Below are 27,546 nucleotides of genomic sequence, written 5' to 3' on the forward strand. Positions count from 1 at the left end.
CCACCACCAGAGTAAAATATCTAGCCTGGGTACCAGACGAACTTAGCCCTGCCCACAACATTTACATTTGAGGTCTGGAAGTTCGGTCTGGCATTGCTCCGTTGGGGAGAAAATATGCCTGACCAAAAACTTGACCAGACCAATCAAATTGTCAGGGCGGGCTTTATACGATGATGGACAGATGATATATAAATATATATATATATATCAGTACACATGAGACATATGTACATGATACATGTATGATTCCTAGAACAATGGTGAAAGGTATATACAACCCCAAATCAGAAAAAGTTGGGACGATATGTTAAGTTTAAATTAAAACAAAAAAAAAGTGATTTGTAAATTATTTTTGACCTGTATTACATTGAAAAAAATACAACAGAACATTATATCATGTTTTACCTCATGAATTGTATGTTTTTTTTTTTATAATAAACACCTAATTCAATTTCGATTCTTGCAACATATTTCAAAAAAAGTTGTGACAGTAAAGCATTTGTCACCTGTAAACAAGTCTTTAGGTGTGCAACGGTACGGGGTCTTCATTGTCGCATTTTGCATTTCAAAATGCACCACACATTCTCTATTGGTGACAAGTCAGGACTGCAGGCAGGCCAGTCCAGCACCCGCACACCCTTCTTCCTCAGCCATGCCTTTGAAATGTGTGCAGAATGTGGTTTTGCATTGTCTTGTTGAAATATGCATGGGCTTCCCTGGAAAGGATGTCGTCTTGAAGGCAGCATCCTCCAAAATTTCTATGTACTTTTGGGCATTAATGGTGCCATCACAGAAGTGTAAGTTACAACAAACAACAAACAAGGCTGACTGCTGTCAGTTTTTTATTGCACAAGCGACTCACTGCAACACACACGTGTTATATATGTAGGCGACACAAGACACACTACACACACGCAGGCCTGAGGTCGCCGCAAATTCAACTTCTGCCTTTAACCCATCCCGGATCGTCCCTCCTCCAGGAGCAGTGGGCAGCTTCTCAGCACCCTGGGACCAATTGAACCGTCCGTCTCGGTCAGGGACGGACAGGAGTGTTCTGTTCTTTTTGCATGTTTTTCTGTTGGGATTCTAAGTGGAGGAAACCCTTTGTGAACACGGGGAGAACATGCAAACTCCACACAGAAAGGCCCGGGAGATAGCCCACCTGAGCACTGAAGGTCTGGGGAGGACCTGCCCCCCAGAGCCAACAGCGCCCCATACCTTTGCCAATGGCACTGACACAACCTCATACCATGACAGGCATGAAATATCTTGTGTTCATACTGTCTGCAATGAAATACAAGTCAAGGTAATGTATAAATCGCTGCTTCCTTTTTTTATTTGCATTTTCCATACCGTCCCAACTTTTTCTGATTAGGGGTTGTACCTGAAATATACAGAATTAATAGTGGATACAAATGGAGAGAGCCAGCCTTCAAAGTATTGGTTGTAGAACAGCTTAGTGGGCATACAGTGTCCTCACAAGTTTACTATTACAGCTTAGTGGGCATACAGTGTCCTCACAAGTTCACTATTACAGCTTAGTGGGCATACAGTGTCCTCACAAGTTCACTATTACAGCTTAGTGGGCATACAGTGTCCTCACAAGTTCACTATTACAGCTTAGTGGGCATACAGTGTCCTCACAAGTTTACTATTACAGCTTAGTGGGCATACAGTGTCCTCACAAGTTTACTATTACAGCTTAGTGGGCATACAGTGTCCTCACAAGTTCACTATTACAGCTTAGTGGGCATACAGTGTCCTCACAAGTTCACTATTACAGCTTAGTGGGCATACAGTGTCCTCACAAGTTCACTATTACAGCTTAGTGGGCATACAGTGTCCTCACAAGTTCACTATTACAGCTTAGTGGGCATACAGTGTCCTCACAAGTTCACTATTACAGCTTAGTGGGCATACAGTGTATTACAGCTTAGTGGGCATACAGTGTATTACAGCTTAGTGGGCATACAGTGTCCTCACAAGGTTACTATTACAGCTTAGTGGGCATACAGTGTATTACAGCTTAGTGGGCATACAGTGTGCTCACAAGGTTACTATTATGAGGATAGGCAGAGCAATGAAGCAGAACACCATCAGTGATGCCATTAGTTTATATGACGTGTAAGTAGGCTGGCTCACAGCATGTGTTTTAAGCAGAGGAGGATTTGTGCAGAATGGTTTGGGGGGAAAGGGCAGCTGTAAGCTGAGGGTTTCTGCAGGTAGATCAGGTGGAAAAACTGCTGCATATTTAGTTTGCCATGTTAAATTATTATGTTCACCTTTGTTATATATTGTTGTCGTAATATCGTTGTGGTTCTAATAAAGTTACTGTTTGCTTGCTTGTAAAAATGTGTGTGAATACCGTTGTTGGTCCTGGTTTTTTTATGAATTTGTAATCATAAATAAAACAACACAGTGTGTTTAATACTCTGGGTAAAATGAAGCATATGGAGAAGCAGTCACCATCAGCTAGAACCCTCGTGTTCATCTTCATCCTCATCCTCATCCTCTGTTTCTCTCCTCCCTCACACTTGATCATACACTCGAGGTTTTTCCTCTATCAACAATAGAAATGTATCTTGGATTTATCTTGACACATCGATATTTCCATGTTTTGTTTTGTTTTTTGATTGATTTTTGATTTTATTATAAAAAAACCGATGTGTGTTGCACTTTATTGTTTATTCTTTATTTATTTCATATCATTTAAAAGGGCTGTTTCTCCTGCTTATATTGGTGGGTATATTTTATCTCTGCTATGTACCATGACAACAAGCCTTTTTGTGCCACAAGGTCATGTTCCGATTGGACTCTAAAGGGTGGAGGAATGGAAGGGACATGGCACAACCGTAAACCTGCCTTGAGTGACCGTGCAAGAACGGGACTTGTGAGGGAGGATAAAATGAATGCAGGAAAATACAGGGAAATCCTGGAGGAAAACCTGATGCAGTCTGCAAGAAAACTGTGACTTCAGTCTGCAAGACAATGACCTCAGGCATACAGCTAAAGCTACGCACAAATGGTTTCAAAACAAACATTGTTAGTGTCCTTGAGCGACTGAGTCAGAATCCAGACCTCAATCCAACTGAACATGTGTGACTGGTCTTGAAAAGGGCTGGTCACTCACGGTCCCCATGCAACATGACGGAGCTTGAGCAGTTCTGCAAAAAAACTGCTGCAATGTGCGATGTGCAAAAGCGATAGACTTTTTCACCCAGGCTCAAAACTGTAATTGCTGCCAAAAGTGCATCGACTAAATACTGACTTGAAAGGGGGTTAGTACTTATGTAATGGTTTCTTCAGGTAGGATGATCCAGGTCGCTTACCATAAAAATGAATACATTGATTGATAAGAAAATCTATATTCCATCATCAACTTTTCATCATTCATGTGGTCCAGTGGGTTGTCCCTCTCTAAAAGGTTGTCAAGGCACATTTCCCTCCTCCAGTGGTTTAAAAAACGGTGTCATTTGTTACATTTTTGCCTATCTTAAATTACATTAAGGTAAATCTTCATGTTACACTGAACAGATACTTTACAGATTTTAAGGGACTTCTTAAAAGGGAAATCTTAAGGGTTTTCATTATTTCACTCAATGTACTAACAAGATTTTTTTTATGCAACACCCTTTAAGGTTCGGGAAAATTTAAATGAAATTAAGAATTAGATTATATAGCATTGCTGCCCGTCACAGTCAAACACAGTCCCTGCTGCAGGTGTGTCATCACAGTATGCATCAGACTTCAGTAATAGGGCTCAGAATTTGAGCATCCAAATTAGGTCTTGTGTTCTTGATGTTCTTGTTAAGTATAGCAGCAAATCTGCCACTTTTATCACGTGCCTTTTATTTTCCTTATTTTTGAAACCTTTATGTCACTAAATTTACAAAGTAGATTTAGATTTATCTTCAATCTCAATTGATTTAATCTCTGCCATTAAAGAGTAATGCTCCATTAAGCCTGATTATACACAGAGAAAAAGAGAATGAGAGAGGGGAATAGAGACTGGGGGATTGGAAAGGGGCAAAGAGAGCCTATGTTTTAGCAGATAGATAAGCTGCTATTTTAGTTGTCATGCAGAGCCTTCCACACAAGCATGCTATATGCTCAGTCTGATTATGTGGCGTTCCACTTACACGTTTGTCTTTTCTATTTAGAGGTGGATTGTGTATTCAGTGTAGATGTTGTCTGTATTGGTATATAGTCTTGTTAGTTTGGGTGTGGATCTTTGAAGGTATATCAAATCCCACAGAAAAGGCTGTTTTTAGACACACATCGACCTGAAGATCGCCTGTAGTGTGAAGTGTCCACTCAGGAGAGAGGAGTATGGACAGCCGGGTACCTGGAGGAAGAAAGAGCGGATCTTTCAGACATGCTTCTATAAAACGCACCATCTCTGGTTCTCAGAAGGTACGGTACAACTACAATTCACATTACTGCTCACCTAACACCTATCAAATGGCATCTACAATACATGTAAAATTGACTTTTTTCTATTACACATTAAGTGCTGTGGCTAACAATGTATGTACGTAAACGGCTGACTTTAAAAAGCATTACCCTAATTATTTAATGGGATGATGCAAAATAATGTCAACATCAAGATTAACATCATCAAAGAATTCTTCTTTCCTTCCAATGATTCAGGCTGTCCTTTATACATGGTAATGATTCAGTCTGTCCTTTATACATGGTAATGCTTCTCAGACTAAATGGTTACAGAGCCATGAGTTGTTCTCGCAGTTTGTTTGTGTGTGTAAATCTGACACATTGTGCTCATATGTGTGTGTTCCCAAAAGCCTCTGTTCTCTGCCGGAGCAGATGGACATTAAGGTTGACATACTGTAGTTTGGGCGGTAGGAGTTGCATAATAGCCAACACTTCCATAGTTCAAAAGTGTCCCATTCTCACATCAAATATATTCTCAGTCTTGTATTCTTCACAGCGCTTCCTTATCTTGACGCACTGAGAATTTCTGATTTAACATATTGGTCTGGCAACATGCTTCCACTGTACCATGTAGGCCTATTCAGATATTCCTTCATCGCTTGGGTCCAAAGTTTAAAAGTGTAATTTTGCCTTTAGCAGAGGATGCAAGCCAATGTATGCAGACTTGAGTGTGTTGCACATAATGTTGGATGTTGTGCACTAGGTTTTAAGGGATTGAAAAGTAGGGGTGCATTAAATGAGTTCATTTCATTGGACAATTTGATTTTATCCCAAATTTTGCTTTATTACCTTCAAGAGATGGGACAATTAGAATGTCCCCTTGGAACATTGGTGTGGAGTTGTTGTTTTTTTACTGTGTCACCAGTTAGAATGTTCAAGTTGTTTGGTGGACCACATGATACCATATGTAAATGAGAGTTTTCCTCTAAACATTAAAAGAAGGAAATGCCATTCTGCAGCTTAAAAAATTAGTTTGGAGACTTTCAAAAATAGAATGTCTGGATGGATGAATGGATTCAGTCTTTCAATCAGCATTGTACCGCAAGAAAACAAAGTATGCCAAGTATGCAGTATAAATGATGCCAAGGCAAGCAGATCTGTAATATTCAATGCTCTTCCAGTCAGTTAACAGGAAATAAATGTGAGTATTAGTTGTGATATATTTTCATTGAAAAAATGTGCTTTCATTAGGATGTTTACTGGCAGCAAACACATACAACAGCTGTTTTTTTAATCGAAGAGTCGTCTATGTCCAGCATTAGTCTAGTCCAGCAACATAAGTCACAGTTAAGACAACTAAGTGTAAGTAGTCTTTGCAAAGCAATCTTGCAAAACAAAACTTGATAGGGTTTAGTATGTGGTGTTAAATATTGATAGGGTTTAGTATGTGGTGTTAATTATTGATAGGGTTTAGTATGTGGTTTTGATGTGGTGTTAAATAGGGTTTAGTATGTGGTGTTAATGTGGTGTTAAATATTGATAGGGTTTAGTAAGTAAGTAAGACTTTATTTATCTAGCACATTTCGTACAAGAGTTGCAGTTCAAAGTGCTTTACATAAAATCAATAAAAGCAAGCAGCAAGAGCAATACATGGAGTAAAATAATGATCAACATCGTATCAGAGCCTGATGTTCCGATAGGCTTCTTGGATTACTAAAATCATAATAAAAAAGTAATAAACAAAAGCAAGCAGCAATCAGTGCTATCAGTGCTAGATCTACTAGCCATGCCTAGAATGCTGCATCAGTGCTAGATCTACTCCCCATGCCTAGAATGCTGCATCAGTGATCTACTACCCATGCCTAGAATGCTGCATCAGTGCTATCAGTGCTAGATCTACTAGCCATGCCTAGAATGCTGCATCAGTGCTAGATCTACTCCCCATGCCTAGAATGCTGCATCAGTGATCTACTCCCCATGCCTAGAATGCTGCATCAGTGATCTACTACCCATGCCTAGAATGCTGCATCAGTGCTAGATCTACTCCCCATGCCTAGAATGCTGCATCAGTGATCTACTCCCCATGCCTAGAATGCTGCATCAGTGCTATCAGTGATCTACTGCCCATGCCTAGAATGCTGCATCAGTGATCTACTCCCCATGCCTAGAATGCTGCATCAGTGATCTACTCCCCATGCCTAGAATGCTGCATCAGTGATCTACTCCCCATGCCTAGAATGCTGCATCAGTGATCTACTACCCATGCCTAGAATGCTGCATCAGTGCTAGATCTACTCCCCATGCCTAGAATGCTGCATCAGTGATCTACTCCCCATGCTTAGAATGCTGCATCAGTGATCTACTCCCCATGCCTAGAATGCTGCATCAGTGATCTACTCCCCATGCCTAGAATGCTGCATCAGTGCATCAGTGCTAGATCTACTACCCATGCCTAGAATGCTGCATCAGTGATCTACTCCCCATGCCTAGAATGCTGCATCAGTGCATCAGTGCTAGATCTACTACCCATGCCTAGAATGCTGCATCAGTGATCTACTACCCATGCCTAGAATGCTGCATCAGTGATCTACTACCCATGCCTAGAATGCTGCATCAGTGATCTACTCCCCATGCCTAGAATGCTGCATCAGTGCATCAGTGCTAGATCTACTACCCATGCCTAGAATGCTGCATCAGTGATCTACTACCCATGCCTAGAATGCTGCATCAGTGATCTACTCCCCATGCCTAGAATGCTGCATCAGTGATCTACTTCCCATGCCTAGAATGCTGCATCAGTGATCTACTCCCCATGCCTAGAATGCTGCATCAGTGATCTACTTCCCATGCCTAGAATGCTGCATCAGTGATCTACTCCCCATGCCTAGAATGCTGCATCAGTGATCTACTTCCCATGCCTAGAATGCTGCATCAGTGATCTACTCCCCATGCCTAGAATGCTGCATCAGTGATCTAATCCCCATGCCTAGAATGCTGCATCAGTGATATCAGTGCTAGATCTACTACCCATGCCTAGAATCAGGGATGGATTACCGAATGGGCCTACCGGGCCCAGGCCCAGGGGCCCATGAACTCAGGGGGCCCTAAGCCAGTGCCACTACATGAAGTCGCTGTTATGAACTATTAAGTGTAGCTGCGCTGTGTTAGCACATGTGTATGTGCGCTGTAAATCCTGTTGAGGTACAGGTGAATTTAGTTATTGTGCTGTTGAACAAAAAAAAGTCATTACATGTAATGTTTTGCGAGCGCACAAGAATGTGCGTGAAGGGTGGGGGGCCTTTTACACGGCCAGGCCCAGGGGCCCATGGTTTCATAATCCGTCCATGCTTAGAATGCTGCATCAGTGATCTGCTACCCATGCCTAGAATGCTGCATCAGTGCTAGATCTACTCCCCATGCCTAGAATGCTGCATCAGTGCATCAGTGCTAGATCTACTACCCATGCCTAGAATGCTGCTAGGGGCTTTATACTGTACAAGTCCAAATAATCAGAGAGAAAGTAGAACAGCTGCAGTCAATCCTACTTCTGCTTCGTGTGTATAACAATCAGATGGTTTTTAATCTGGCAGCACAGTCATAAAATGGCAAAATAAGCACAGTAGGATTGAAATAATCAGCTTTGCTCTCAGTCTTTTCCCATTAAGCGCTTATGGATTGTATGAAAATAACAATACATGGGCCGTGGCGATGTCCCTAAATCCCTGGATCAGGACAAGGAAGGTATTCCACAATGCAATTTCTGACTGAAACCTCTAAACCTGTACACAATTATTGTAAAATGTGATGTCACTGTAAATTCCTGTGTATAGATTATGATCATGCCCATGTGCAATGGCAAGTGAGATGTCTGCATATGCGTCACCATACTCCCCAACTTCCTGATCGATTGTGTTTGTTAAATATAAAATATTCCCTTGCCAAATCTATATTAAATACGTTTTTTCCCCTGCTAAACCAGAACATATTGTGTGCTTCCACAACTTCAAGAGAAAAATATCCACTGCGAGGTAGTCAGCTGATACTGATACAAATGTACAGCACATGGTAAGATACAGTACAGCGTTGAGACGAGTACCTGCGGGCTTTGACATCTAAAGGACTAGGCTACCTTTGAAGGTTGCTGCCAGGTGTGATCTCACACAACTCATTTACTAACAATGGAGGAACTGGAAAGTTTGGTGGAGCCTAACGTACCTCCTGCTACATATTACCTATGTTATGCCTCTTTGTTTGATGACACCTCATTAACAGATATATATCTTTATCGCTAAACTTTTGTTTTCTTTTTCTGTTGGTCAGCGGTGACATGATTCCAATTATTTGTGCTGCAAATGATCCGGAAAGTGACAGAAACGCCAAGTATAATTCGACTCCAGCAGTGGAAAGGCTCTGCGGAGAGTCGGTTTTCTCGTTGTGCACCAGTACAAACATTGTTAGGAAATGTAGCTTCTAGAATGAAACCTGAGGTAACTAATGTGTTTTTAAAACATCACTTCAACAACCATCTGCCTCAGCAGTCTCAGAAATAGCAATAAAGTCAGACCTCCAGTCTTCTCTGCAGGATGCCAAAAAACCGAATCAATACTTTTGTCTTCTCTAGACTGAACTACTGTAATGTACACACAGCACTGCCCTCAAAATACTGTCTTCAGTTTTTCTCTCACTGGCTTCAGTTTTTTTGATTGACATCATGACATGGCATACGGAATCAAATGGTGCTCCTTTTTTCTCCAAACACCCCTTTGGTGATTATGGCCAAACAACGCATTTTTAACATAAATTTGAACTTATAAAAAATAACCCTGGCTTATCTACATTTTGCTTTGCACAGGCTTCACTGCATACTACTTCAGACACTGAGGCACTCACTGCACTCTACTTCAGACACTGAGCCCTGATTAACTAAGATGACAATTCAAGAGTAGGCCAGTAGTTTGCTTACGCTACAATATTGAAACAGCAATTGATTTTGGGCAAACTAGCTAATACATGCCCAAGGTTCATATTAAATACTACTCACAATCATAAGCCTACCTTGAACCTTTAAATTACTTTCAGATTTGATCAGGTAATTTTGACGGGGCTTATGAAATATGTAGAGTTTGAAACACTTCCTGCACAATACACCATGCCTTGTATACATTGCTTGCTACCGGTTTCAGACATGATGCAAAATTTTGCAAACAGTACATCTGCTCTGAGCATGCTTGCCGCTAATAAAACGGGGTTGATGGTTCCGCTATCTTGATCTACGTGACGTGGCAAAATGCAATCTGTAAATTGTGATTGGATGGCTCATTGTGGACATGAGAAAACTGAAGATGGTCAGAAAGTTAAGACCTTAACCAGGATAGGGCAAAACCTTTGATACCAACATGATGTTCAAGTCTCTGTACCAAAATATAATGATCTATAGTGTTGAAAGCAGCACTAAGGTCTAAAAGAACAAGTATTGAAGGGCACCCATGATCAGATTCGATTAGTAGGTCATTCAGAACTTTGACTAAGGCCATTTCAGTGCTGTGATGGGCTCTAAAGCCAGATTGGAGGTCTTCTTGGATATTGTGTTATGGCGAAAGGAGATGAGTTCCTTTGCTATCATTTTATTCAAGTATTTTTTCAAGAAATGGAGGTTGGATATACAGTAGATCTATAGTTAGCCAGATTATCAGGATCAAAGTTTTTTTTGAGAGAGATGGTTTGATCACTGCTATTTTGAATGATTGGGGAACATATCCTGAAATTAGTGAATTGTGTATTACTTTAAGTAGTGTCTCATTTAATAAGGGCATGTCTTAGCATTTTTAAGACTTTTGAAGTCTTAATACCAATTAAGGCCTTATTTTTAGATTAATGAGCTCAATGCTTTTTATGACTTTTTAAGGATCTGATAGAACCCTGTTTTAATTGAACTGAATTGAACTGTTTTACACTCTTCATTTAAAAACTGTTGAAGTGCTTCATTTGACCCAATGCCTAAGAAGACTATTGCTGTGTGCTTAGATCACCCTGATATGCACTCTGTCATCATACAATGTGTAATCTCTGGCTATTTCATTTGTCCTCTCCCCCTTTAGGGTCAAAAGGTATGGATTGAGAAGACATTTCAAAAGAGAGAGTGTATTCACATCCTTCCCAGTAAAGACCCCACTAGGTAACAAACCACAAATGCTATCTTCAGTGAAATTGAATGTTGTGTGTATAGATATACTATAGGGCTGAACAAACCAATCTGGATTCCACATGAAGTTCCTGTCTACAGTGGCAGCTCTTTAAGGTTAAGGGTTTATAAAAGCCTATAGGATTACAAATTAGGGTTTGTCACTAGTATCAGTAAAAAAAAAAAAGCAAAAAGCCTTTGTATTGTTACTGGGAAAGTACCGTATTTTCCGGACTATAAGCCGCTACTTTTTTCCCACGCTTTGAACCTCGCGGCTTAAACAACGATGCGGCTAATTTATGGATTATGATACCTGTGACTGTATATGGTGGCTTTGTGTTTACGGTGGCTTTGTGTAGCTAGGATGCTAGCATGGATGCAGCCGCATGGATGCTTAGCTCCACGCGATTTCTCAGTATCTCTCAATAACTTAACTAATGTCAAAATAACCACAGTCTACCAGCGTAGACAGAACACAACTCAAAACACTTTAGAAAATAAAATAAAAGTTTACAACAATACAAATCCAGTCTTCAAGTTCTTTAGCTCACTGGTTTCAAACTAGCATCTGTCTTCAATCTAACGTTCTAGCTTCTGATTGACTCTTGCGACTGTGCGCTCTTAAAGCAACAGTGCACTTATCTAACTGGCAAAACTAACTATTGTATTAGTTTTGATATTCATTTTAGCCTGTGTAAAGTTAATTTGTTTCAATGTTGCGGTAGGCACCTGCGGCTTATAGACATGTGCGGCTTATTTATGTTAAAAATAATTATTTTTAAAAAATTTAGTGCGTGAGGCTTATATTCAGGTGCGCTCAATAGTCCGGAAATTACGGTAAGTATGATGATTTAATTTCAAAATGAAACACTGTAACATTAGGTTGGTTAGCTAGTTGTTAATTGGCTTAGCTGTTATAGCAAGCAGTTTAAACGTCGTTTTCCCGTAACGTATATAACATTATTTCCAATGCTTGTATTCCAACTGATGGTGTAGGCTACAAAAGGCTTTTCTGCCAATATAGCCCTGATTTGGTTTGTGACATCACCGCTACATCTCTCTCTCTCTCTCTCTCTCTCTCTCTCTCTCTCTCTCTCTCTCTCTCTCTCTCTCTCTGTGTGTGTGACAGAGAATGACTCTAATATTGTAATGTCTGTAAACCTGTTGTTCTTTCCTCAAACAGATGTAGCTGTGGTCGATTGGCCAGTCAGCATGTGGGACTCTTATCAAGTCCAGCTGTTAAGAATGAAGAGGATCCAGTGGAAGGGGAGAGATGGTCAGTGAATAAGCACACTCAGGCTTCACCCACAGATGCGTATGGTGTCATCGAATTCCAAGGAGGAGGTCATAGCTGCAAAGCCATGGTTTGTGTCTCTGTTTCTGTGAGAGCAGTGCATGATGAGGTCAAGCACCAAGGCCCCTTTGAGAGGATTTCCATTCATTTTTCCATCCTTTCCGTTATTTTAGGTGACATGGAGTCTCCTTTGCAGGGACTGTCACTTTTCCTGAGCTGTCAGTGGTGACTTTGAGATCTAAACCCAGACCAAAAAACTCCAAGAATGTCCAAGAATAAAGTTGTACATTTATGAGAAAAAACTTGGATATTCATACATTTGCAAGAAAAAAATTAAAGAGAAAAAAAAACCTTACAAACGGACTAGATTACAGTAGTAAAGTAACGAGAAAAAAATTACATTGCGCATCAGCTACCAAAAGAATGCTCCCTTTAAGTCAACTGTTGTGTCGTGTCCGGTGGTAGCAAACAGAGAGCATCCAGTGTTGACATTCACCTTGAACCAATTTCTCGATGGCTGAGGCTAAGGCAAGCTATTTTGTGAAAGAAAGAAATAACCTATAGCTGGCCCAGTCAATCACTATAGTCTGCTATCCACTTAATAGAGCCAAGAGTATTTTGGTGGCCGAGTATAGGCCTACACATTTGACAGCCATATTCTGTAGTCTACTGTTGCACTTCCTCACTAACCTGTACGTGTGGCATTTCCTGTTTCCTGTCATCTATGGTGTGATGAGGTTGAACCAGCTTTGCAAAGTGAAGTGATTCTTCGACAAAAACACAATTTTTCCAAGTTTGTTTTTTGAGTGTCCAAGTTCCAAAATAGTTATGGATTTTTGCTTATTGAAGCGCCCCCTAGAGGATATTTGACCCAATTTTTTCAGCTCCCTCCCAATGGGGTCCTGAGGTCATGGCTGCGGATGAATTGTACGTCCTATCATCTTTTCCTAACCACTTTTCCTTGACCTTGATGGAAAATGTCATACGGTCAGGGAAAGACGTGGAGAAGAATTCATAAGACAACCACAGTGCTAAAAGAATCCGACTACACTTACGCTGGGCTACTTGATTATGTGAAGGTGGATACTACTGACGTGGATCATGTTGATCATTTGCTGTTGCATCATCTCCTTTCCTTTTGTACAGGATGGTCCAGTGTACCCTGTGAGATTGGGGCGACAGTGGTACAGTAGGTAGAGAAGTCGTTTAGTAAACAGAAGGTTGCTAGTTCGATTCCCTGTCGAAGCGTCCTTGAGCAAGACACTGAACTCCTGATGTGCAGTGTGCCATCAGTGTACATGTAAAATGTGTATACATTGTAAGTTGCACATATGTAAGTCGCTTTGGATAAAAGCGTCTGCTAAATGACTAAATGTAAAAGATAAGAAAGGAGCACTGAAGCACCTTTCCTGAGCATTTAGGAAATTTGACCAGCTCTTATCAAGGCTGCCACTTAGATACTTCTTTCACTCAGTTAGGGACCATCCTAAGCAAAAAAGACTATTTCACCACAGCCCATACACCAAGTTTAATGTTCACGAAGGTGGCGCTGAGATATGACTTTACTTCCTGTTTGGCAGCTTCGCTGAAAGTTTTCATCGGTTGTTGACTGACGAGCGCGAATGCTCTTGAAAGGCAAGAATTCATGTGAATAAGTTTGTGAGGCTGAAGATCAGATACAAAATGTTTTAAACTGTTCCTTAAAATCCAATATGGCGGAAAAATCCAGTATGGTGGAAACAGAATCATTGAGTGCAATGAACTTGTAAAGTTACATGTTTAAAGTTTGACATGGTGTTGGTGCTATGCGGTTCTAAGAAATCACCCCACCTCCTGTTTTAGGGGCTTTGCCATTGAATAAGATCACAACATATCCAGAGCATAGTGCCCCTGAGAGGCACTCCGGATCTTGATCTTGAGTCAGTCCACTGTCCAAGTTAAGTTTAGTGTAGATACATCAAAGATATGTTTAGTGTAGAAACATCAAAGATAAGTTTAGTGTAGATACATCAAAGATAAGTTTAGTGTAGATACATCAAAGATAAGTTTAGTGTAGATACATCAAAGATAAGTTGGTGTAGATACATCAAAGATATGTTTAGTGTAGATACATCAAAGATAAGTTTAGTGTAGATACATCAAATATATGTTTAGTGTAGACACATCAAAGATATGTTTAGTGTAGATACATCAAAGATAAGTTTAGTGTAGATACATCAAAGTGTTGCAGAGATATGGGCTCACTTCCTGTCTGATAGCTTTGCCACCTGTTTTGATTGGCTGTTATGTTCGAATGCTTTGGTCAATCAAAATCTATGTGATAACTTTTCTGAGGTTTTCACCTGTGACAATTACTCCAATTAAATCCAAAATGTGGGACATCCAATATAGTGGAAATGTTATAGTCATATGGTGTCACTTGGCTTTCTCCAAAATGGTACCACATCGGCCATACGGTTTTAAAAGTTACATGCATAAATGTACCCCCAACTTTAACCTATTGATGGCAGTAGAGCGCTTGAGGCGCTGGCATGAAACTTTTCACCATACAGTTCTAGGGGCTGCCATACACACCCCAGCCAAAAGAAGAAGATTCACTACAGATGCATTCCCACCAAAAAATGCTTATCCATATGATCGCGCCACAACAGTCGGCCATTGCATACCGTAACTTATGCAATTGCGTGGATTCTGCCACTTCACCCTACGAAAGAAAGAGATCTAGGAAGAATGCGATCGTTTCGTTCTTCTGTAGAATGTCTGTTGTCTTTGCCTTCTCTCTCCACAGCGAGAGATGGCAAACAAGATGCTTCTCATTAGTGGAACCTCAATGGTGGAATGACCAACCTAGTGCTATTCGATCAAGTGACAGCCATGGTACATTCAAAGAGCATCAACTCAACCATTCTTTGTCCATGTATGCAATTACAAATGATGTGAACAATGCAACAGCTCATGTGATATACTACTAACTAAGCCACAACAATACAACAGCTTATGTGATATATTGCTAACTAAGCCACAACAATACAACAGCTCATGTGATATATTGCTAACTAAGCCACAACAATACAACAGCTCATGTGATATATTGCTAACTAAGCCAGAACAATGCTTTCAGATGAATACTGATTGCTTACACCAATGTGGTAGGCTACACACAGACTTTTAGTGTTTTGACTGCAGCCCCTTCAGTGTTGTAATTCATGGTTGATGCTTGGCTTCTATCTTCACTGCTTCCACCTATTATCTATTTATTACATATCCACTGTAAGTAAAAGTGAGAAAATGATCTTTTAAATTGTTTATGGATCCGGCTGTGTCTCAAACTGTGTGTGTGTGTGTGTGTGTGTGTGTGTGTGTGTGTTTACCCATTCTTAGTATATCCGAGTCTCCTATGACACTAAACCAGATGCACTGCTTCAGCTGATGGTTCAGGAGTGGCAGCAGGAGCTCCCAGCTCTTCTCATCTCAGTCCACGGAGGGCTGCAGAACTTTGACCTACAGCCCAAACTCAAGCAGGTGTTTGGGAAAGGTTTGATCAAAGCAGCAGTCACTACAGGAGCCTGGATCTTCACTGGAGGCGTCAGCACAGGTGCCCACTCCGCCCGCCTCGGTCACTCTTAATGGAAAGTTGGCATGGGACCAATACTAGTACACAAAAGTGGTCTTTTTGCCGCAGTAGTCTTCTTGTAACTTTGAATATTTGAAAGAGTAGGTAAGACAGTATGACCTTAGCCAATGTACAAACATAGAAAAAGAGTTGTTGAAGTGACAAAGTTAACTAACCATTCGGAAATGTCCTGTTGAAGGCTAAATTCTCCAACTTGTTCGGGAGCCTCTTATTGTTCAGGGTCTGACTCTGGTTTAAAACGGTGTAGGTGCACCGCTGTCAGTCTCCAGCATCCATATGGCTCCCAAGATACACGCTCAACAGTTTCTATGGTAGCTCCAAACTGTACATGGGTGAACACACCCCGTGGAGGGGGAGGAGGGGTGGTATTTTGACTAAAGTATGTTACAGACATCTTGTTACGCCCCCTGGTGGCTCGGAGTAGAAGGACGCATCATAAGGCAACAGGTTGAGCAAGTGAGGGTGCAGTTACACAAAAAAACAGGAACCCAACCCAACATAATAACCCCACCACCCATTGACAGGTGCTAAGCACCCCAAAGTACAGCGGGTGGTGCTCATTCTAAACTGGGGTTTTAACAAAAGGTGTGTGATACATGCGTGTGATATGTAGACCCAGGGTATCTTACCTACCCTTGTTTGTCCCTGTGCGCAAAACCAGAAATTTAACAAAAGACAAAAAAAAGTAAGCTGCTAAAAACTAAAGTAAATGGTTCACAAATGTACAACAAGGTGGAAACTTTACATAACTAAAGATAAATCAATAAACAAGCAAAACCAGCCAGAGCTCAGCCAGAGCTCAGCCAGAGCTCAACCCAAGCTCTCTCTAACACAAACAAAAAGGACTATTTAAAGGGTGTGGAATGGCTGACGGAACAGGTGTGGTGACTGATGACTGGAACCAGGTGTGCACATCTGAGAAGTAAGAGAATGAAAACAGTAGGGGGAGACAAACCAACAACACAAAACAGAACACAATACATGTAGGCCTACAACATGTATACATACAAAACATCCTACGTAACACATCTCAATAAGACCCCAAGGAACCATATCAACTTGTGGTAAAATGGGCCTACGATGACTCCTTTAATGGTTGCTTAATGGTTTGCAGGTGTGATGCGCCATGTGGGAGATGCACTGAAAGAGCACTCCTCTAAATCTAGAGGGAAAGTATGTGCCATTGGAATTGCCCCCTGGGGAATTGTGGAGAATAAGGAGGACCTCATTGGCCAAGATGTAAGTCTGCTACTCTATACATGTGGTATGATGTTCAGGGTTTTGTACAATGTTGGAGAAAGTTTGGTTCGTAACACAAGACCAAATAGGATTTTTAAACCTATTTGACTTTTTTTGAGTGGGCAATGGTGAAGAGGAATCATATCTTATAAAAAATGGGAGATGATTCCATAAACGCTCGTTACTGCCGTTCTGTCACCCTCTTTTACTGTTACACTTGTTTCAACAATTCCCATGAGACCAACCTAATAAACACTTTTTATTGTTTTTAAACCTTTTGGAATGGGCTACAATCTATCAATTTATCAATTATTTATGCAAATACAACCAAAACAAGGCCTGCTTATTATCTGTTTTTTTGTCACTTCGCAGTTGTGTAATGTGTTTGCATAACAGCCATAGTGTAAAACAGTCTTAAAAAGGACATAACAGTTTCAATGTGTTTCCAATTTACTAGCCTACTGCTTGCCACAAAACTCAAAGCTCAGATTCTGAACATTTTGATTTACTTTAATCGACCCCTTAGGGGAAATCTATATGTCTGGATCCATTCGGATTACGTCCACGAACGCAGATTTTGTATTGGATAGATAAAGTACACTATTGAAAGTTGTTATTTCTATTGATGTTACATCTATCTTTATAATTGACATTTTTCTAGTGACTCCACAATCATATATCATCTAACATAATCTTTTTTGGGTATGTATAGGTGACACGGCCATACCAGACCATGTCAAACCCACTGAGTAAGCTGTCAGTCCTAAACAACAGCCACTCACATTTTATCCTGGTGGATAATGGAACTCATGGCAAATATGGTGCAGAAGTGCGCCTACGCAGACAACTAGAGAAACACGTCTCTCTCCAGAAGATCAACACACGTAAGTGGAACATGTAACCCCTCAACAGGTTTTTGCTGACAGTTAGCATGGTACGGATTATGATACATATTCAGCAGTATGACATATTCAGCAGTATGACCTATTCAGCAGTATGACATGGCAGCAGTATGACATATTCAGCAGTATGACATATTCAGTAGTATGACTTATTCAGCAGTATGACTTATTCAGCAGTATGACATATTCAGCAGTATGACATATTCAGCAGTATGACATATTTAGCAGTATGACATATTCAGCAGTATGACATATTCAGCAGTATGACATGGCAGCAGTATGACATATTCAGCAGTATGACATATTCAGCAGTATGACATATTCAGCAGTATGACATATTCAGCAGTATGACATGGCAGCAGTATGACATATTCAGCAGTATGACATGGCAGCAGTATGACATATTCAGCAGTATGACATATTCAGCAGTATGACATGGCAGCAGTATGACATATTCAGCAGTATGACATATTCAGCAGTATGACATGGCAGCAGTATGACATATTCAGCAGTATGACATGGCAGCAGTATGACCTATTCAGCAGTATGACATATTCAGCAGTATGACATGGCAGCAGAGAGAGACCCATTCAACTTTACCTTGCAGAGCTATTGTGCACCTTACTTCCAGGTGAAAACAATGCATTCCAATATGTAGTCATAGCTTTGGTATTTGGTATTGTTGTTGTTATTATTATTAATTGGTACCTAATATTGTTTCTTGAATTACTTTTCATTAGGCTTATTTCTATTACTGCCTGTTTTGTTTTTATTTAAACTGTTTGCAAATGTTTTGGACAAAAGTGTCTGCTACATACTATAACCATTACTATAACCATATTGATAATCAGGGTAGCCTATGTGATTTTGAGACTGTAAAAAAAGAAAGCCTTTTGCGTCATCCGACAATCCGTTTCAAAGTTATGTATCAATCAATTATGTAGGCGTGGCTCATAATGACTCTGTGGTCAATATCTTCACATTCTTTGGACGCACGCAACATTTTGTGAAACTTCAGCCATAGGGGGCGCTACAACTGACACGTGTCAATATCTCAAGATCTGCTTACGCTCAAAATCTGAAATGTGGTATACTTATACTTGGCCCCATTTGCCAATCAAATTTCAGCTGTCAGTCTTTGGAAGTGTGAAAGACCGATCTTCATTAAACTTCATAGGATCATTCATAATGGCACATAGAAGCTGTCCTACTCATCCTCAAGGGGGCGCTGCAATAAGCACATTTACATTTGGGCTCATATCGCAGGAACTGCATGGGTTAGAACAAAAACTTTTTTCTGATTCCTTATAATCACCCAAATCTAATGGTATTGTGGTCATATTGAAGAGGAGTGGTTGCTCAGCATGACTTAAATTGGTAAATTAGACATAAATCAGTACGCTACTCAATGTAACTGTACCTGAACCTTGAGACACATGCACTGTTCCACTTCTTATGTTTAAAAAGTAATACATTGTAATGCTATGACAAAATAATCCATCCCCTTGACTCTAGGAACTTTTATATAAGATGTAGGTTGCTTAAAATAAAACATTACCAGGAGTTCACATGGAACATAATGTCAACTGATTTTCAAAAGATCCTCATCGGATGTCCTTGTGTTTCTGTGTGTTTGTTCATGTGTTTTCAAAGGCCTGGGGCAGGGTGTGCCTCTGGTGTGCCTGATCCTGGAAGGTGGCCCTAATGTGATCGCCACTGTGTGTGAGCACCTGCGTGAGGAACCTCCGGTGCCTGTGGTGGTCTGTGATGGCAGCGGACGAGCATCTGACATCATCTCATTCGCTCACAAGTTCTCAGAGGGAAATGGGTAAAAACACATGTTTGAACATTGCTTTGAACATTGGTTCATACATAATACTTTGCACATATATGTAAAACCAGGTTAAAAACGAATGGCTGGAATGGGCTCACATACTCATATTTTTTTTTTGATTAAAGCCTGATCATGAAATTGTACTACCTAGCAGACTTTGAGACTCACATAAATATGTGGTTTAAAGCCTAATCTATCCACTAAACTTTAGTAGAGGCAGTGAAAGAGTGTGTTTTACCCTTCAGCTACTATATATACCAGTGAAACATACCATATGCCAAACAGGAATTATTTATTGAATTATTTATTGATTTTGAGATATATTGAATGAAGTCAGATATGTATGGTTGTAATTAATGATCAATGGCTTGACTCTGTGAATGCTAACAACTTCATGGCTACATCAAGCAGGGCCACAAGTGATTTGATCAGGTCTTCCAAAATTGTAGCTATGCAGTTATTAAAGTAGGGAAAATAGAGAGAGCAGTAAAGAAATATCGGTGGATGGACAGAGAGTGAATGAGGGATTGCAGAGAGTATAGAGAGATAGAGTAAAGAGTGTAGCAAGAAAGGAATATAGAGGCGGAGAAGATGATAAAGACCTAAAGTTCGAGAGAAAGAAAGATTAAAGAACTATAGGCGGGTGGATAGTTGGAGAGATAGGGTTTCAGAAAATAATGCACTTCAAGATGCATGTCTCTCTCTGTCTCTCTCTGTATCTTTCAACCTACTCTCCTATTTCTTTACTTATTTCTCTATCCATACATTTATTAGGGATGCACCGGTACACAGTATATTGTCGAACCGTTCGGTACAGCTGTTTTGCTTTATCTTTGTATTAGCTATTTGTTTAATCTGGGAATTTATCAGTTGGCAGTATTAGCTAGTGTATTGCTTAGTTAGTAAAATCTCTTAACTCACTCATATTGTGTTATATTTATATTACAGTTCTCTTTTATCTCGTTTTAAATGATATAAAGGAAACCACTTGTTTCACTCACTCATTCAATCTCTCTGTCTGTGTGTGTGCATGCATTAAATATCTTTTGAACTTCGTCATCTTTTATTTTGTGTTGTATTTTGTATTTTGTTTCATATTTTTTGATTAGCAAGCACTAATATTTCCTTCAGGGAATGCAAATCTAGATTTTTCTTTTGTCTCCCCCCACATGTGTGTTCTGTGCCTCAGGATGGTGAGTGATGCTGTGAGGGACCAGCTGCTAGTCACCATACAGAAGACATTCAACTACAGCCGGAGTCAGGCCCAGCAGATCTACCTCATGGTGATGGACTGCATGAAGAAGCGAGAACTGGTGAGGCCTAAGATTTGGTTTCCATTTAGTGGTGACGCTTTGATTACACCAAAACGTTTCCACTGTGTTTATACAGTTTTTGCACTTCTAAACTGTGGGCAGAATAATCTGCTATGTGTCTTCAAAAGCTATATTCCCTCAAGTGAGTGGTCATTCATCACGTAGCGTTTTGAATGGTCTTTTTTACAGTTACATGTCACAGGTAGGTAGCGCAGAAAAGCAAGGGGGAAGGAGTGAAGGTGAAAAAGCCTGCCTACTGAAAGCAGTAACCAGTTGCCATAGTGGATGCAACAGAAGAAACACACATATCCTTACATGCGTATATTTTAGAGATTCATCTGTGTGACTCAAGGCCATGACATGAGGTGGCGTTGAGAACCAGTTGTTGTAATTGTGACAGATTTTTTTTTCTAAACCATTTCTGAGCTGGAATGTTAGTTTGTGCTGTAACATGTTGCATGAAGTCATGTAATACACTAAACATTTAGTCAGCCTCAGCTGTTATACTCACAGGGCACAACCTCTTAGTGTGAAGGGCATATCAGTACAGTGCACTGGCAGACTCGGGGATGTGGCAGGGGGGGCGACCGCACCCCCCCTGGTGCTGCCATGGTTTATGGGTGACCTATGGTGATATCCATGTCCCATGTCAGTGTGACCTAGCATAAAGTGTTTTCATGTAGACAAGCAGTGTGGTATAATGGAATATAATATAATAGATAGGGCTAATGTTCATGTGAGGCAGACAGACGACAGGCCTTGCATGCCATGGGCTATCTTTAACATTTGATTTTGTATGTGTAAGTGTTTGTATGGCATCTGTCAAATTGTAACACAGAAGACAACAAAATTAAACAAAATTCATTAAACTTGCTAACAAAAATATCAGGGCTGTATAATAACTTCATAAAAGTTAAGGGCAGTGCAGAAAAATTCAAGTACTTTTGTTGCTGTTTTTTTTTTTCAACTAAAATCCTACAATTCAACTTCCCGAGTTAAAGGTACAGTGTCTAGGATTTAGTGGCGTCTAGTGGCCAGGTTGCTGAATTGCAACCAATTGAATACCCCTCGTTTACAAGCTTGTACGAGAACCTATGGTGGCTGTTAAATGCCACAAAATGTGAAGGGCCCTCTTTAAAGCCAGTGTTTTGGTTTGTCCTTTCTGGGCAAACATGGCAAACATGGCAGCGCAACCTGTCGGACTCTTTGGAGGACCCAATCCCTATGTAAATATGAGGGCTCATTCCAGGCTAACAAAAACACAATGATTCATAGTTGCAGGTTTACATTATTAAAAAATGAAAACATAATTCTGAATACTATATTCCATTTCTACTAAATACTCTACACTGTACCTTTAACATATTATTTAGGTGACCTAGCTCCTGTTGATCCAGAGGCATGAAAAGATGAGCTACTTAGCTCATCACTGCATACTGAGGTTTGTGAAATACTCCAGCACGAAAAACCCTTGCTTTACTGCCAAAGACCTGCCGCATTACTTAATGAAACAGGAAAAACAGTGTCAATGCAGCCCTAAAAAGGTGAGACTATATACTTGGAGACATTTTGGGAAGTTGTGAGACTAGAAAATTTACTTGCATGGTCAAGCATGTTGGTGGGTCTGTCCAACACATTCAAGTCAACCAAACCTTGGCTCAGCGATCAGACCTGGAGTGTCCTTGGTGGCCATCTCAATCCCCACCCTTAAGTTCCATTGAAAATCCACGGAGGTATGTATGCAGTAGAAAGGCCAACACCTCTAACACCTTTGTTATAAAATAAGACAAGATAAACTTGTATTAATCCCTGTAGGGAAATTCAGGTGTAATAGCAGCAAGGTAATAGGAATAAAATATAAAAATAAAATAAATAAGATAAATACAACGCAGTTGGCGTAGCAGTCATTTTAGTGCACAGTATGAATCATCCATTTTTTTTCTGTGCACTAAAGAACGTGCTCTCTTCAATACTTTGTGGACACAATGCTAACATGTTTGAGTTTTTCATGGACAAATTGTATTAAGGTGTTACATGGTAGCACAGAATGTTTCAGTCATTCAGAGAGCTGAACAACCCTTAGCATAGATGCATATATGACATTCATGTGAACATTTGACTGGTTTATTCACAGCTCAATTTGTGAAAGCGAAACTAGACTAAACAGCAACTAAATCACTCAAGGAATCACTTCCATTCTACCCTGCTTTTTCCATCAGTACAGTTGGCTAAGAATAAAAAGTTGATTATACTTTATGTTCTGTTTCCAGATTACAGTGTTCCGCATGGGTTCAGAAGGCCAGCAGGATATTGAGATGGCCATACTTACCGCACTGCTAAAAGGTAATGTCACAAATGAATGGTTACAAACCCAACCCTAAATATAGGATACCTTTACAAAATCCTGTTCATAGCCAGCATTCAATCTTAAAGGTTCCAGTGACCCATATATAATGTGTCACCCTTAGAAAGTGACAAACACTGTTTCAAAGCATTTTGTAATTTCATTCTGTGTGGCATAATTATTAGCTATAGGGAACCCTTTCAGCTTTGTCTCCTTACTGCACTCCTTACCTAGTCGTCTAATACATCCATATCACGCACAACCGAAGGACAACAAAAACATGGATTTTCATCATTTTTCTCCAGAATTACCTCTGTATATCTGGTAGTAGCTTGGAAGCATAACAATTGTTCATGGGTGTATTTTCTGGAGTACAAGTCGAATATTTAATGCGTTCATTTTTCAATGTAACAGGCCTAGGATAGTTTTAAAAAGAAAGTGTTACTTTCCATCATGAAAAGGATATCCACTGTTCCATCCATTTTACGTTGGATCTTTAAATCAAACACAAAAGACATGCATCAGTCACTATTTAAATGAGCCTGGATTGGTTAGACAAGCTCTTGTATTGCATCAATGTATCTACCATAGCAGGACTTTAATGTCCAATTTTGAGAATCGCTACGAATGATTTGAACTAGCTATCGATAGAATTAGTTTGCAGCTCAATCATCATTCAATCATTGCACAAAGTGCATGTCTCTGTGCTGGATAAAAAAGGGTAAAGCCTTTAAATTCCCTTTAGGGCCTAATGCCTCTGCTTGATTCTCTTTAGGGACTAATGCCTCTGCTTGTGACCAGCTCAGCCTGGCCCTGGCCTGGAACAGAGTCGATATCGCCCGCAGTCAGATTTTTATTGGCCACAACTTGCCTGTAAGTCTAACACACACACACACACACAGACAGACAGACAGACGCACACACACACACACACACACACAGACAGACAGACAGACAGACAGACAGACAGACAGACAGACAGACAGACAGACAGACAGGCAGACAGGCAGACAGACAGAGACACACACACACACACAGAGAGAGTGTGCACACATCTCCAGTTGAGCAAAAAATGAAAAGGTGTTTTATTGGAAATTCTACATCTAAAGTTATGTATCTTTTAAATAAGGGGTTTGGTGCAGCAAATCCAAAGAAATTAGCAAAAAATGTATCTCCTCTTCCTGTCCAATCTTAAATAATAAATAGTACACTATTAGATCAAATTGCCTTAGTTTTGTAGTTCATATCTGAAATATCATTCAGGATATTAAATTGGCAGGCTGTGTAGTCATTTCTTTACTTCTCCTCCTCTTCCTCCTCCCCTTCCTCTCCACTCTCCCCACAGGGATTAAGGTGAAAACCAATCTTCTGACTGATATATTTTCAAGCCAAGTCACATTCCCCATCTACAATTTGTGAAACACGTTACAGAGGCGGCCCACATTATCCCTTGATTCCTGCTAAACAAAAAGCAGGTTAAATATGTTCAATTATGAGATTTCATAACAATCACCCGACACCGCTGCCGCATTGCCGCAGTTGCTGTAAAGCAGCCATGAAGTTGTAAAAATTCTTCGACGAACACTATTTAAATACTCAAGACCAATAGCGTTTTAGGGAAATAAGATACTTTTGAAAACCTTTTCTATTGCCACTTTGCTTTTACAAAACAACGCTGTTTTAAAAATATGATGAATACAATTGATACTTTTTCTTTTTTGCAAGGCTTGAATTGCTTACTAGGCTTATCAGGAATAAAATATAAAATAAACCTGCCTTTTCATACCAGCCCTCGTCTATCTTGCAAAAGAGATTTTTATCTCAATGAGACATTAAATGAACATTATCCCAAATGTGTTGTGAATAACGTAGACATAAAGACTAACGGCCATAGTCTATGTGTGTAGATTTAAGAGGAGGGTGTGACACAGAGCGTCCCCATGACCACAGTAACCCACTCCTGCCTGTGACACAGAGCGTCCCCATGACCACAGTAACCCACTCCTGCCTGTGACACAGAGCGTCCCCATGACCACAGTAACCCACTCCTGCCTGTGACACAGAGCGTCCCCATGACCACAGTAACCCACTCCTGCCTGTGACACAGAGCGTCCCCATGACCACAGTAACCCACTCCTGCCTGTGACACAGAGCGTCTCCATGACCACAGTAACCCACTCCTGCCTGTGACACAGAGCGTCTCCATGACCACAGTAACCCACTCCTGCCTGTGACACAGAGCGTCTCCATGACCACAGTAACCCACTCCTGCCTGTGACACAGAGCGTCTCCATGACCACAGTAACCCACTCCTGCCTGTGACACAGAGCGTCTCCATGACCACAGTAACCCACTTCTGCCCGTGTGCGCACAGTGCCAGGAGAGAAAGGGGTAACACAATTATTGATCATTGTTAATTATTACCAATAGCTAATTAGTAGCTAATTGGTATAACTAAATAGTCTTCTTTTCATCTAAAAATGAAGTGCTTGCATACAAACCATTTGTTACTATAATAACAGAACAACTTTACATGTAATTAATGACTTCTTAATGATCTTTCAATAATTAATACATTACATCAATTGTGTGGTGGAATCAGACATTTAGTGAAAAGTCACCACATACTTGAGGCTTGAGTTCCTTTTTGTAAGAAATGTAATTTTTCATTTGGTAATGTAACTTACCAGAGTGCTGTTTACCTTTGGCTTGCCTCACATCTTAGTCAGGAGCTAAGCTATCTGCCCTCACATTATACAGCAAATGCATGAAACATTAATTCATTCATTATTTCATGAATGGCACTGTAGCCTCCATTAACTTTAGTGTTTAATTAAACATCTGCAATTAAATAACCCAGTTTACTCACTTAAGTGGTAATTATGCAGAATCAGAAAAGGGTTTCTGTAGGTTTTCACATAATAAGAATGTGTCTTGGTTGCATGGCACAAACAAGTTTAAGAGTTGAAATGTTAAATTTACAATTACACCCAAATAAAATGCTACATTTTGAGGGGAAAAGACACAAGATAGGGACACTGAGGCATAAGATTCTAGTTTTATACTCAGCTCCCGTGGCACTACCCTACTGCACACGATTACCCTACTGCACACGATTACCCTACTGCACACGATTACAAGAAGGGACGGGGCAGATCTGATCAGAATGATTATAGTTTTATACTCAGCTCCTGTGGCACTACCCTACTGCACACGATTACCCTACTGCACACGATTACAAGAAGGGACGGGGCAGATCTGATCAGAATGATTATAGTTTTATACTCAGCTCCCGTGGCACTACCCTACTGCACACGATTTACATTTACATTTACATTTAGTCATTTAGCAGACGCTTTTGTCCAAAGCGACGTACAAGGGAGAGAACAGTCAAGCTAAGAGCAATAAAAAAGCATGGTGTAACAATAAATACTACTTTACATGAGAATTACCCTACTGCACACGATTACAAGAAGGGACGGGGCAGATCTGATCAGAATGATTCTAGTTTTATACTCAGCTCCCGTGGCACTACCCTACTGCACACGATTACAAGAAGGGACGGGGCAGACAATCTGATCAGAATATTGTCAAGGTGCCGTTAATGAAATCATTTAAATTCTAGGCTTTCTGACTGAAATGCAGAATCCACAATTATTGAAGTACTTAATTTTACTTGATTTTACTTGATTGTAATACGGTCATCGTTTCCAAATGAAGAAAATATGTCAAATCAACACTACATTTCTCTTTCAGTTTACAAAATGTACAGACACAGCATTATAGTTGTATTCCATTTGTACTACTTGTTCTTCAGATGTTCAGGTGAATGTAAAAGTCTAATGTGCATGTGTGCTTGATCTCCGTATGTGCATGAAGCCGGGGGGTGCCCTACCAACCACAACCACGCCGCTTGAGAAGACCAAGAGCCCAGCAGCTGTGCGGGCGCCTGGGAAAGGGAAGGCAGCGCGTGGGAAAAAGGGCAAGGCAGGCAAGGCCAAGCCAGAGCCTCCCGAGGAGACTGACCCGCGCAAACTGGAGCTGCTCAACTGGGTACACAAAAATGACTTATTATTTTGAGACATGTTAGCTTAGAATTATATTATATATATTAGTACCATGTTTATAAATCTGTGTCATGTTGTGTTCTGTTAAAATAGCTATTAGTACTACACTGCCTCTGATGTGAAGCACCACCCTAAAATAGCAATATTTTAGTCAGACATATGTATTCGGTCCACCTTATGCATTGCTGAATGACATAGTTGCCTTTTTTGTATAGCAATGAGCTCACTTCTGGAGTCTATCACAGCCCAGCAAGAAGCCTTGAGCAGAACCCAGCTCATAGGTGGGGACCCATTGGTTTTAGCTGGTTGGGTAAAGCAATAGAAGAAGGGGGTGGGAAGGTAAAAC

At 40.4% G+C, this 27,546-nt stretch overlaps 1 protein-coding gene across 1 annotated transcript in view; it reads left to right on the top strand.

Annotated features, from left to right (window-relative positions):
- Nucleotides 1–4,038: 4,038 nt before the first annotated feature.
- LOC105891078 (transient receptor potential cation channel subfamily M member 1) overlaps nucleotides 4,039–27,546 on the top strand; it is a 62,172-nt gene continuing 38,664 nt past the window's right edge. The window contains exons 1-11 of the mRNA XM_031568656.1: nucleotides 4,039–4,413; nucleotides 10,491–10,567; nucleotides 11,757–11,937; nucleotides 15,249–15,462; nucleotides 16,616–16,740; nucleotides 17,453–17,624; nucleotides 19,296–19,470; nucleotides 20,666–20,789; nucleotides 23,060–23,132; nucleotides 23,909–24,006; nucleotides 27,013–27,186. Of these exons, the coding sequence (XP_031424516.1) occupies nucleotides 4,330–4,413; nucleotides 10,491–10,567; nucleotides 11,757–11,937; nucleotides 15,249–15,462; nucleotides 16,616–16,740; nucleotides 17,453–17,624; nucleotides 19,296–19,470; nucleotides 20,666–20,789; nucleotides 23,060–23,132; nucleotides 23,909–24,006; nucleotides 27,013–27,186 (1,497 nt within the window). The 5' untranslated portion in view covers nucleotides 4,039–4,329. The remainder of the gene's footprint in view (nucleotides 4,414–10,490; nucleotides 10,568–11,756; nucleotides 11,938–15,248; nucleotides 15,463–16,615; nucleotides 16,741–17,452; nucleotides 17,625–19,295; nucleotides 19,471–20,665; nucleotides 20,790–23,059; nucleotides 23,133–23,908; nucleotides 24,007–27,012; nucleotides 27,187–27,546) is intronic.

This window comes from Clupea harengus, chromosome 6 (assembly GCF_900700415.2).
Source record: "Clupea harengus chromosome 6, Ch_v2.0.2, whole genome shotgun sequence".
Classification (NCBI taxonomy): domain Eukaryota; kingdom Metazoa; phylum Chordata; class Actinopteri; order Clupeiformes; family Clupeidae; genus Clupea; species Clupea harengus.